The sequence below is a fragment of the Trachymyrmex cornetzi genome, unplaced genomic scaffold (assembly GCF_001594075.2).
Source record: "Trachymyrmex cornetzi isolate Tcor2-1 unplaced genomic scaffold, Tcor1.1 scaffold16, whole genome shotgun sequence".
NCBI lineage: Eukaryota > Metazoa > Arthropoda > Insecta > Hymenoptera > Formicidae > Trachymyrmex > Trachymyrmex cornetzi.
The window spans coordinates 5,437,391-5,450,226 of NW_017296201.1; the positions used below are offsets into that span (position 1 = coordinate 5,437,391).

At 31.1% G+C, this 12,836-nt stretch overlaps 1 protein-coding gene across 1 annotated transcript; it reads left to right on the forward strand.

Moving 5' to 3' along the window:
• Window positions 1-5,890: 5,890 nt before the first annotated feature.
• On the forward strand, window positions 5,891-8,128 carry LOC108758688 (trypsin-7). Its single transcript, XM_018503757.1, has 6 exons — window positions 5,891-6,023; window positions 6,160-6,248; window positions 6,374-6,518; window positions 6,596-6,709; window positions 6,978-7,127; window positions 7,782-8,128. Exons 1-6 carry the CDS (start codon window positions 5,922-5,924, stop codon window positions 7,932-7,934), a joined length of 753 nt encoding a protein of 250 aa, XP_018359259.1. The 5' UTR covers window positions 5,891-5,921; the 3' UTR covers window positions 7,935-8,128.
• Window positions 8,129-12,836: the final 4,708 nt, after the last annotated feature.

Consider the following 12,836-nt stretch of genomic DNA (forward strand, 5'->3'; position numbering starts at 1 on the left):
TAAGTAATAAAAGCGTTTATATAACCGATAACTGTTCAAATAATTCGGTTATTTTGAAGTAATGGCCGTTCTACAATAAGCCATTAGTAATAAATCGTCAGAAGCTAAAAATTGACCAATCACAGTCAAATGTAAGAAGAATAATTGATAATAATGGCTTATTGTAAAATGTATGTAACTGTTACAATTGTTTACAAAAAATTAACGTTTAGCCCATTACTAGTTTAGCTTATAGGCGTCTAATTATATTTTGGCTTTATTATTTGCTCAAACACAAAGAGAGAAACGATGTCATTTTTATCGATAAAAGTCTTTATTTAGGAAGCATTTATCGCGGATATAGTACGAAGCTGCTAATGAGACAGTGTCGAGAATATGAGATCAAAGTAAAAACGTAATATCATGTTACGCGGCTTAACGTTACGTTTCGTCGCGTAATAAAGGTTGGAAGATAAAAATATATGACAATCATAATTACACACGTAACTACGTACGCCTCGAATGCACGGATGGCACTGCATTGTGGAAGGTATCGCGAAAAATTTAATTTTTATACATTTTTCATATTTTCTGTCTACTTGAGTAAAAAATCATTCTAGTATTTTTTTAATAGAATAAAATATCGAGACTACAATGAATACTATAATCTGTAATATAATTTCAACAAAATTAGAGAATAAACTCTGTTCTGCATATAAATCTTCACACTATCTGTTAGACGTGATATTATATTTTACTCGTAAAATTAATTAATGTAAAAACAGAAAATTCTGATTAAATTGAGCGGTCTAGTAGAAGAGCGTTTTAACTTTTAATTTTTCCACGTTCTCTGTAGTTTGAAAACAGGAAAATATTATGCAAAAGCGCACATTGTTGGAATATTAGTGAAATGTACATCACGTAATCTCGCATAATGGCAAATCTGCCACAAATTTGAATAAACGTTGTTTTCCGTTTACCATAATTTCGATGTCGCGGCAACTAAACGCGGGGTCACACCTTATCGATATTACGATTATATATCCGTGATCACGGTAAGTCACGTTATACGTATTGCTTATAAACATGTTTTAACAAAGGTATACATTAGCCATTTGTTTATGAGATTCTCAAGTTACGCCGATAATTTAGTATAAAAGAAATGATGAGTCTAATTACAATGATGGTTTTTTAAAATAAATTAAATAAGAAGATCAAGGTAGAAGACGTAGCTATTTTTTTGCACAATATTTTAATTGCTGAGAAACGTTGAGTGTAATAAATATTAGATAGATTTTTCTTAAATTTATATTATTTATATATAAATATATTATGAATGACATATCTTTCTAATAAACTTTCTAATAATAAACTCAGAAAATATTCAAATGCGATTAAAGTAAAACTCATTCAATTCTTATTTAAATCAGTAAAGTGTAAGATTTTATTGTCTGTTTGCATTTTCGAAATTTTGATGCTTGGAAAATAGATCTAGACCAGACTTGCTAAAGGATGCAAATATAACTTCAAGAAGCATGACAGTGGAATATTTCATATTGTTCGTGCGTCAGCATGCAGCATCACGTACGTGTTAAACCGTTGTACGTGGTGGAAACTAAGTAAGTATTAGGAGTTGGAAATTTCGAACAGATTACAACGAGTTAACCCAGGAGGAAGTTTGCGTATACGAGGGCAGCACCCACTCAGATTCGTCGAGCAACATTCCGGTAAGTGAGATTGTTGTTTCGCAATAAACGTGATTGGTCGCGATAGCAAATAATTAGCTTTTCTCTATTTGTGCACAATTACACAGTGTCTTACTGTATCAAGTATATTTTATGAGTTTCGTGTATAACATGTATATCCCTTTTGTGCAGGATAAACCGATAAATGATTGCATATACCTACTTTTGGAGATTAGATTATTCTAAATTAGACTATTCTAAGTAAGATTATTCTCTATTAGTCTGTGAGATTAGTTTAAATTATTTGTTTTAAAGCGATAGATTTAAACATGTTACATTTATCTTTAATATCTGTCCTTAGATATTAATTAAGAGTTATTAATTATGTTGCATACATCTTACAATTACATACATATATATGTACATATAATACTTTGTTTTCATTGATCCGTCATTTCAAGTTAAAACAAAGATAATTTTCTGCTCATCGATACTATGCGGAGCAATGAAATTGTAACACAGCTACGTTGGTGTACAAAATATATAGATATGTATGTGTATATTCAAATTAAAGCGGCGCAGAAAATAATTAATGTTTCAAAAAATAATTATTGCTTGTATTGAATTTTATTTTATTTAGCTTTTGAAAATCGATATTTAATAAAATGATTAAAAAGGTGATTTCCACATATATACACAAAAAAAGTCTTTTCTCTTTTTAAAAATACGTAAATTGCTTTAAAATGTTTTAAATAAAATTTTATTTTTCTATCTTTGTTTTATCATTCAAATAAATGAGTCAAATAAAAGGAAATTAATAAAATTTAATCTGAAAATAATAACTAACAAAAATAAGATATTTATCTCTCGGTTGCTCCGCTATCGTCTTTCCTTCCTTTTGACCTTCTCTTTCCTTTTCTCGCACATACATAATACAACACTCGCAAAAACATGGTTAATTACGATCGCGTGTGAGCTAATCACTAAAGTTTATGAATGTGTGACGCTTTTATGCAGCACTTTGGTCATTAATTGTGCGCGACACATATTTGCAGAAAATATTTATAATGATGTTATTTATATCATTATAATAATCGATCAATATTATAACAGCTTTTCATTACTGTCACTATTAGAAACATTTCATTCGGGGATTTGTTTATTACTTTACGATCTCAATTTGAAAGTTCTAAGCAAATAGCTTGCAATCATATTTGGTTTGGCGAAAATATAAAGCAAAATATGATGTATTTAGTTACAAAAAGAATTAAATGTTACATTGCAAATTCAAGTGTGTAATAAATACCTTTATGTATGTGTGTGATTTAGTTTTCTGTATGTAAAAATAATCTACTACGTATTATAAAATGGATTTATACATTTAAACGTATATAATATTTTTACACGATAAACTAAATCACGCATATATGAAAATATTATACATTTGCAATTCGAAAACAAGACGTTTCTTTTTATTAAAAAAATTATTATCGGTGATTATTAAAAATATGTCGCAAGTAATAATTTATGTATTAAGTACTCGTTTTATGTTTCAACTTTTGTTTTGAATAAGCATTCATATCCGGTAAATAAATTATGCCTCTTTATGTTTACAAATCATTAATTGTAAGAGTTAAGTAATCACTATTAATTTAAAATCGCGTAAGAATGGAACTGTTTATTGTTAATTGTTTAAAAGAAATCTTTTAAACAAGAAATACTTTTTTTCTAGTGTGCTTCAAAGAAAATAATGCAACGATGCGACGCACAGAACGGATCACGCTACTATAACACTTGTCGTTTTGCGTGTGCCATGAATGATAGTGCAACAACCTTCTGTGTACAGAATGCCATACTGTTTACCGTAACAACAAATATTATATCAAGACCGCTCGTCAATCGGCTTGTCGACAACATGAAATATCTGACTTAAACTAAATGTATATCAAATATTATTCTTCTTATTTTAATTTAATTTTCACACGTTATCAGCATACATTTTGCGCTTCGTTTTGTAAATTCTAAGATAATGATTAATTTCACTCAATTTAAATTGTTATGCAAACTTATTAGAAATATTTATCTAATCTTAACAATCTCTGTCCTGTATTAATGTAAGACAGCGACAGAGACATACATTTTTTTTATAAGTACTTTAATTATTTAAAATAATTCATGCAAAGTTTTATGGCGATTCACTGATTACAAAGATATAGAACAAATAAATTTGTACATATATACTAATAACTATCTTAAAATTATAATATACCAAATATTTAAATCTCAATTTAAATATCTATATGTTATATAAGTACAATTACATCCTAAGATAGTTATTAGATACAAATTAATTCGGTGCTTTCGTTTATGAAATTTATAGTTTTTTCACAAAAAATTAAAATGAAATTTAATGTCCAAAGTAGTTATTATTTTCTATTTTAGACTTTATTTTTATCGGGCAATTGACGAATACCCTCGCGGAAAAAACTTGATAGTTTTGAATCGATAAAGTCTTCAAGACTTCTTCGGATTTCTTCGATTGTTCTAAAATGTGTATTAGTCAGGTGATGTTCGAGCGAAACAGGTGGTAATCCGTCGAGGCTTGACCTGGTGAATAATTCGTATGAGTTGGATAATCTCAGCATAAAGCATCGACATCTTTTGTTCCCTTTGCAGCATGTAATCGAGCGTTATCGTGCTGTAAAATAATTTCCTCCATTTCGAAACCTCTGATATTATTTTTTGCACGTTTTGTAAGCTACAGCAACTTCATTCAGAACAGAACAAATTATTTCCATGGTTTTAACTACATTCTTTTTTAATTTAAATGTGAAAAAATGCAGTGCTTTAAATACTGCTTTTCGTTTACTGCTGTTTCGTAAAATTATATCGTCTGTTTTACAAAAGTAGATAGTGTTTTAAAAACTTAAAGATCTATGAACCTCGCAAAAGAGCGAGAAAATATTAAAAAATAGAGTTTAAGGCATCAAATTTTGAAATGGAGTTACAAGGCATCGAATGTAAAGTGCAATTAATTGTACTTAAGAATGTATCTAAAAGTTATTTTTACAAAAAAGTATGTTAATATTTATATTTTAAACAAATTATGTATATATGAAAGTTATGTTTATAATATTCTGTTTTTATTGAACAACATATCTTTATAGTTTATTTATTTTATTTGTATTATTTTTATTAAAATCTAAATTTTTTTATAGATACTTTAAGTATTCAAAATAACTTATGCAAATTTCACTGTGATCCACTAATTAGTTACAAAAATTCCTAACAAATAAATATTTTGTTTATTTACCGTCCATGCATCGTAATGTGATTTTACTTAAATAATCTTGAATATATAAGATACTTATATATAAGGTACTTACATTAAAAAATAGAGATTTTTGTCATTTATTTTATAATACATTTCCATGGCTTACATTTCTATTAGAGCGTAGTATAATAATATGATCTTACGTGGATTGTTTAAAATAATTTTGAGATTAAAAAGATTAAAAAGCGCTTCGAGTTTATGAAAATAACTCTGGCGAACATTAGTTTTCCGAAAATTTAATTTTAAAAATCAAATTTTATTTTTTACAGTCGATAGATTACTCTATGAACGTATTTTTATTTTATATAAAAATATATATTGCGCGAATATAAAAAAATAGAAAAAGTTAGAATATTTTCCGCTACACTATGAAATCGTATAGTACATATAAAAATAAAAGAAAAAGATTGATAGCCAGGAACACTGATGCAACGTTAAAAGCTTTAAAATGTCAACCAAATTTAGAGCAATTTGATCTGGCTAGTGACTTTTAGATTGAAGAAATGTTTCTAAAGTATAAATATATAACTCAATTAGTTTTAATTCTTTTAAATTAATTTGCAACGTATTATTGTGCATTTAGTTTTATATCTGAAAATGATTTCATGTATAAAATATATATATATAAGACAAACGACAAGATCAAGATATGATATGACGTTGATATTCTTATTAAGAATCATTCATAACGTGCATTTTCAAGTACGATTAGATTAAATATATATATATATATATATATATATATATATAGTATCATAATAACTAATTGTATTTGAAAATGCACGTTATGAATGATTCGTACTAAGAATATCAACGTCATATCATATCTTGATCTCGTCGTTTGTCTTATCAGGATTCACCGTTAATTCGAGCTTATTCTCGCGAACAACAATGTCAGTAACCAAGTTGCTACAACCGCAGTCATGCTGATTATATTCTACCTGGCGTTGATAGCTTCCGCCTCGTGCCTCGAGTATAGAATAGTCGATGGTACACCTACAACCATTACTAAGCACCCATATCAGGTCAGTTTACGGTTGAAATGTCTTCTCACGATTGTCATATGATTGAGCATCTGAGTAATTACATGAAATTATTATAATTGAGAGTATTCTGCAGATTTTTTTACCTGAAATTTTTGTTTTAAATTATTTTCAATAGGCCTCTATTCATTATAAAGATGAACTTATATGCGGAGGTTCTATAATCAGCGAGCGATGGATTTTGACCGCGGCACATTGCGTCTATGGGTAAACGTGAATTTCTTATTCTTGATTGTTTCGCTATCTCTTAAAACTAAGTTAAGATTAGATAGCGTAAGTCTCACAAAAATCATTAGCGCTTCAAGAGCGCTTAATTAAATGTATCATTTTAGCGAAAAGACGCTATCAGTCTTCAAAGTGCGCGTTGGGAGTGCGTATCATAACAAAGGAGGTATTCTAATCAAAGATATCGCCTCGATCATTTGTCATGAGAAATATCATCCGCTAACTTACGATTATGACGTGGCTTTAATTAAAGTACGTAGCCAATTATGGTTTATTTCGTACATTTTCCCTGCTGGACAGCATTAGATAAAAAAAAGACTTTTTTTTAGTTGTCTACTCCTTTAACATTTGGAGAACATATAAAACCTATCCTTCTTACGCTTCCATTGATGGATATTAAAACAGGTACCCAGGCAATCGTTACAGGCTGGGGAAAAACATCGGTAAGTCCTTTTCTGGTCTGTCTCGATTCTCGCGTCCACACTCTCGTATCAGTGTCAAGATTTATTGCCACTAAGATGCTTAGTCGATGGTGATGTTCAACGAGGTTGTTTAGCTGTGTGTAAACGTTAAGATTCGTTTGCCGAGCGCTTGACGTAGTTTCGGTTGATCGTTGCGACAAATGTTGACGGAATCTTCGGTGAACGGACGGGCGGATGTTTGTAAATGTTTGGCAGCTCACAGTATATAGGCGTGCTATACGAATTTCAGGCAAATGGTGCGAATTCAGAAGTACTACAAACTGTGACAATATCGGTCACTGATCAAGAAAAGTGTCGGAAGGTCTATGCTCGTCATCGACTAGTGACTTCCAACATGATCTGCGCCGGCGATAACAAAGGTGAAAAAGACACCTGCCAGGTACGTTTTCAATGCCTATTTTTTATCTGTCGGCGATTCCATGACGGATATTCGCAATCATCTGATTACTTAGACAATCTTCCCGCATTTTTTAAATCATGTGTCGTGGATGTGAAACGAAATATATTCAATTCTTTTCGCGCTTTTTCGAGAAAACAAATAAGGTTGCTCTATATGTTATGAACTAGTGATGCGCAGCCTTTTTTAAGGGCTATTTTTAGAAATAGATAAAATATTTTGGGTCTTTTAATGTTTATTTTGTTTGCATAAAATAGAAAATGTAATACAAACGATTTTATATTTTCCCTTATGAGCTGGCGGGCCATAAAAAGTGCACAGGTGGACTATGTGCGACCCGTCGACCGCATGCATGTTGCGCTCATTATTGTTATATATAGTAACGATATAGTATACTATTTAATTTATATCACATTACATTATTATATTAGCATACAAAAATGTACATATATAATTTCTGTTAATAACTCAATCTATTTTTTAATAACGTTAGAAATTTAATATTTTGGAAAAAACACAACTAACTCTTCGGGATACATTAAAATGATCTTGTTCTATTTTTGATCCACGCGACTTTTTGGAAATTGATTTCTGTTACGCGGAAGTGAAAAAAAGGTTTATTTGTTCATGACGCAGGGAGATTCCGGAGGTGCACTCGTTGCCTACAACGGGCTCCAAATTGGGATCGTGTCCTGGGGCGTTCAGAAGTGTGCGAGTGTTGGATTTCCAGGAGTGTATACGCGAGTACCTGCCATACGGCAGTGGGTAACCGAGCAGGCGAACGTGTAGCAGAATTAATTTTTCCCCTCTCTCTGAATGTTTTCCAAGATAAGAAAGAGATGCAGCGTACCGTTGAAAAAATATTTACTTCTGTTTAACCGTATAAAAACTAGACGGCATTACGAAAAAATACTACCTAAAAATTGTACAGTAAAAGGACAGCTAAATATAGAAGAGAGAGTTTACAATAATAATAATTCTAAAACGGAAATTGTAAGTGAAATTTCAATAAATTCTCAATTTTCTCTTTCTATGAATAAACGTAGATATTATTCTTGTATATTTACTTGCTTCAAAACTTAAATTTGTGTAAGCTATGTTGTTTTCAATCTCTATACCGAAAGAACGGTTTTTTTAAAGTACTTACAAATTTAACTAGATACAGATCTGAAAATAAATTTGTTGGATCATCAAAAATTTATATAGAAAGCTTAAGCATTGATGATAATGCAGCAAAAAATTTTAACATTTTAGCAACCAGTTTGAGCGTTTACATAATTATTTTTAGATCTGTATCTAACTAAATTTTTAGATACTTTATATACTTATAATACAACACATTTATTACTTATAACATACTTACATACATACTTACAACATACTTATTTTTAGATACAACAAAACTCTTCTTTTCATGTCTATCTAAATGTATTTTAAGCTCAATTAATATATTTTTGGATAATCTGTTATGAGTGGATTTATATTCTGTGAGCATATATTTTTTTAAAGTGTAACAGTTACAATTTTTTTATTACGTCATGCATTTTATTTGATCGAGGCGTATATAAAGAGAAAAGATTCATTATTAGGATATATTTTATGATGCAGCGAATTGTTAATTATTATAAATAATTTGTTAAGGAAATATTAATTGTTAAATACTATTCGTTAAAAATAATTTTGTTAAATCTGATTTCGCTATGATATCTAATATATAAATTATTTTGCTGCAATTTTGTGTGTGATGTACTTATTAGAGACATACTTTATTTTACGTTAACAACAAATCAAATTTGCCTTAGTAACAAATTCTACGAGCATTTCGACGAGCAAATTTACTCAGTAGGATTTTTCAGTAAAACCAAGTTTTGTTGCAACATCAAATAATTGTTTATCGCAACAAAGTTTGATTGCTTTCACGATTTGAATGTACATGCAATAGTAGCGATGGAGTGGCTGCGGCAACGAAGTCCTTTTTGTTACACATATCGACAACGAATATTGAACTTAAGGTATCTCAACGAACAACGGCTTTCAGGGAAACAAATAAACACGAAATGTACCAACATTGACCTTGTCCGAGTCTCGCCCGAAGTTTAAAGTACCATTGAAAACCAGGATCGATTTTGATTAATAACAACTTGGATTGCGATTAATCGAGATTTGTGCAGACTTGGCGTAGTCGTTTATAATTGCGCAGGTCTAATCACCAGGAATTTTCGAGGATTGTGTTGTCTCTGCGCTAAAGCAGGTATAATCAGTTCTAAGGTGGTGACATGTAATTTTGCACAATGCAATAAATATTATCTTGCTGCCCTTTACACTCGCCTCGACGTAATCGTTCGTCACGCAAGATTATTAATTTCAGCGTCGACTCGGAACGGTGCTCTAGGTTTCGCTGCCACCACCGCCGCAGTGGCATTGAATAAACGGTTTTGCAGCCCCAGCACAGGTGGCTGACTCGTAAAGGGTAGCACAAACAGTCGATGCCCACGTCCGCTTTACCTACGTACGTACCGGGTGTCGCCGTAAAGAGCGACATTGCTGTTGTACGTGACATTGGATGATCGCCTCTCGTCCCATAAAGAGCTTCATGCCGAAATCGAGGTGCAGCGTGTTCGCGCTATTCGGTTCTGGCCGTTAAGAATCGTGTCAGACGTCGCATACTAATACGGCACGATATTATAACCGGTATAAACGATCGAAATTCCCGCGGATATCAGAATCCTACTGTTGTCTGGCTACAGCACGGCGGTACACATCTCGCTCTGCCTATGTTGTTTCGAGAACGCGAATATATATCCAGAATTTCTGATAACGATGAATTATACGTGCCGCGGAACGTTGCTAACCCTGGAACGCCGTATCTAAGTCCGCAAAGTTTACTGGTTTGAATAAACTCGCGAGAATCACCGACGGTTCCTTCGTCGTGGCGAAGTGTGCGTTTATCTTGCTTCTTGAGTTTCTCGTTTGAAAAGAGCTAACTTTCCAAAAAGAATATCGCTCTTTGAACGTCTCTTGTAATGATTACGTTTAATTACTTGCCTGGTGAAGCCGTTTAATTATTTTTCGATCGGCTCGTACTGGATCATCTCGAATGGACGTACAATAAAGCCTGGTAAGCTTTAGTTTCAACGTTCGTCTTCGGTATTTTGTTCTAGTATGATTGGTCCCAACGGACGATCGCGACGACAAACAAGCGGAATCTAGGTCGAATTCTCGGAAGCTGGATGATCGGAAATTTCTCTCGCGCTTGGAAAAATTAATAGTGGCATCAATTAATCCGGATGTCAGAATAAAGAAGCGCATATCCAACAAAAAGTTCAGCGACGGAAATTTTCACGGTACTAGTGCGACTCATGCTTTTATTCTCGTTCATCCATAACGATCGGATCATATCTATGATATATCTGCAGAAAAACATGTAATAATACGTGAATATTTAAATTCTGAAATGTAATGAAGTAAAAAATTGAAAAGAAAAATTCATGCGTAAATAAAATTAATGCTGTCACTCCAGACAATTAAGATTAATAATTAAGGGGCTTAAAGCCGTCTGTATTACCGACTAAATCATATAATTTTTGTATAAAAAAAACAAATACATTTTTTTCTCTTTCACAGATTCAAAAATCCTTTTTCAGGATTAAAGTATACGCATTAATACGTGTTTGTGAGGTGGAGTTTATACCGAGAATAATCAAAAATTTTGAAATTGATATATTTTTTATCATTTCTTAGTGTAACATGGCGTTTAAGCTGTCAAGTCGTAACAACATTTGCTTGATACAAAAGTTTTACAACCTGTACTTATGAAATACTAATCCACAAACACGTAGTTTGCACGCACAAATAATGTCGAGTTCTTAGAATTAGACTTAGACGCGACGAATTTGTTATACAAAAATTGACGCGAACGTGCGACTATGTGTATTAGAGATTGCGTAAGATATTGGCGTGGTAGTATACGAGTATAAAGACACGTCGAGAGATGTGCTAGAAAAACAACGACCTCTGGTGACTTCATCGGAGTTTGGGTTTTACTTTAGGAAAAAATTCCCCTTAAATGAAACACTATAATGTGTTCAACGTAAATAAAATTATATTAAAAATTTTTTAAGAAATAAATAAAGGTACGAATATGCGTGTATAATATAAAATATACACAATTGTTCGAAATTCTATATTCTTTGTTATTATTGCTTAAATAAGTACTCATTGTTTATAATGTAAAACAATTACTTATTTTCTTATTAATAAATTATTATATTGCTTTATTTTTCCAACAATGTTATATAATATTAATTGTGTTATATTCGTACTTGTAATGAATATAATAATTATAACAATACAGCTTTGTGTAACCATACATTTTAAAATAACAACAAAACATAATAATAAAGCATATTTTTATTTCTGAGCATTCACGCAGAATATTCTAACGATCCTTTCAGGCATGAAAGATCCTTTTCAGCTCTTGTTTCATGTCAAAGTTAAATTCGCGTACGCTAGTTAGTAGTTTATGATACAATTCCATTGAAACATTAATCCGAATATTGGCCTGTTAGAGACCGATCAATCAAAGATCCGCTGGGGAGAAGATGAAAAGCATTGTCCAGTATCTGTATCATGTAAGTATATCGAACAGGCTGTTGATGAATCCAAGTCCCAATAAAGGGATTTCTAAACTATGTCGCAATGGCAATTGCGACAATAGTAGTATAGAGAGATTTAGTTAGACTAGCATAACTGTCAGATTGGACTGCAATTTGCACAGAAATTCTATATAGCACTCCATAACACGTGCATATAAATACGCTGTTACAAAAACTCGATAACGAGAGTAACTCTTATGTTATGAGTTTCTGTAGTGGCGCGGAATGATCGCAATCGCTCACTGAGAGATATAAATGTTTCTGTTTTTGATTAGTAATTGTAACCGACAAACACTTGGGTAAATATAAATCCAAAAGTTAAGCAAATTATTATTGGATACAAAAAATTGGATACAAATTATTGTTAACATTAATCATGTTAAAGGAATGTTATTATAAAATCAGTAATTGCAATATTAGGATAATTCGTGTAATATGATTATATCGAACGACAAATTTTTGTCGAATTGAATAAAACAATAATTTGTTCGCGTTTTCGTCTCACGACAGTGTATTTATAAATACTCTGTGCAATATTCAATGATTCCAAAAATCGGAACCGTATTCATTTCGATAATCCATTCGTTGAATTTTTATGCGATTAAAATTGTTACATTCTTGGAGTCACGCAAGTTTTAATAATTATTAACCTTTTTAAAATAATATTTAATTAGTTATATTATTTATTTGTTTTAAACTAAACTTAAGAGTAAATACCTAGCTAGATATACACATACATATATAAATGTAGACAGAAAAGACGACATTTCTATTAATTTTCATAATTTTTTAGATAATTGAAGTTGTCAGTCGCTCTAAATTAGAGACAAATTTTTTAAGCTTTAAATATTTTATGGCTAAATTTGATTTCTCTTTAGAAAAATCTCTCGTTTTACTTTCTTTTTATTGCCCTTTATTTATCTTGATAATTCTTGCAGTTATAGGAGAGAATTATGACATTTTGTAAAATTATTTCAAACATGATCTGCATAAAGTTCATCGAAGAAGATGATTAGATGATAATTTTTTGTTCACC

Bases quoted from the DNA above. Each gene is read 5' to 3' on its own strand.
- LOC108758688 (XM_018503757.1), top strand. From the start codon at position 5,922: ATGCTGATTATATTCTACCTGGCGTTGATAGCTTCCGCCTCGTGCCTC. The intron at 6,249-6,373 runs GTAAACGTGAAT...GTATCATTTTAG, and splicing joins GCGGCACATTGCGTCTATGG to CGAAAAGACGCTATCAGTCT. The intron at 7,128-7,781 runs GTACGTTTTCAA...TTCATGACGCAG, and splicing joins GTGAAAAAGACACCTGCCAG to GGAGATTCCGGAGGTGCACT.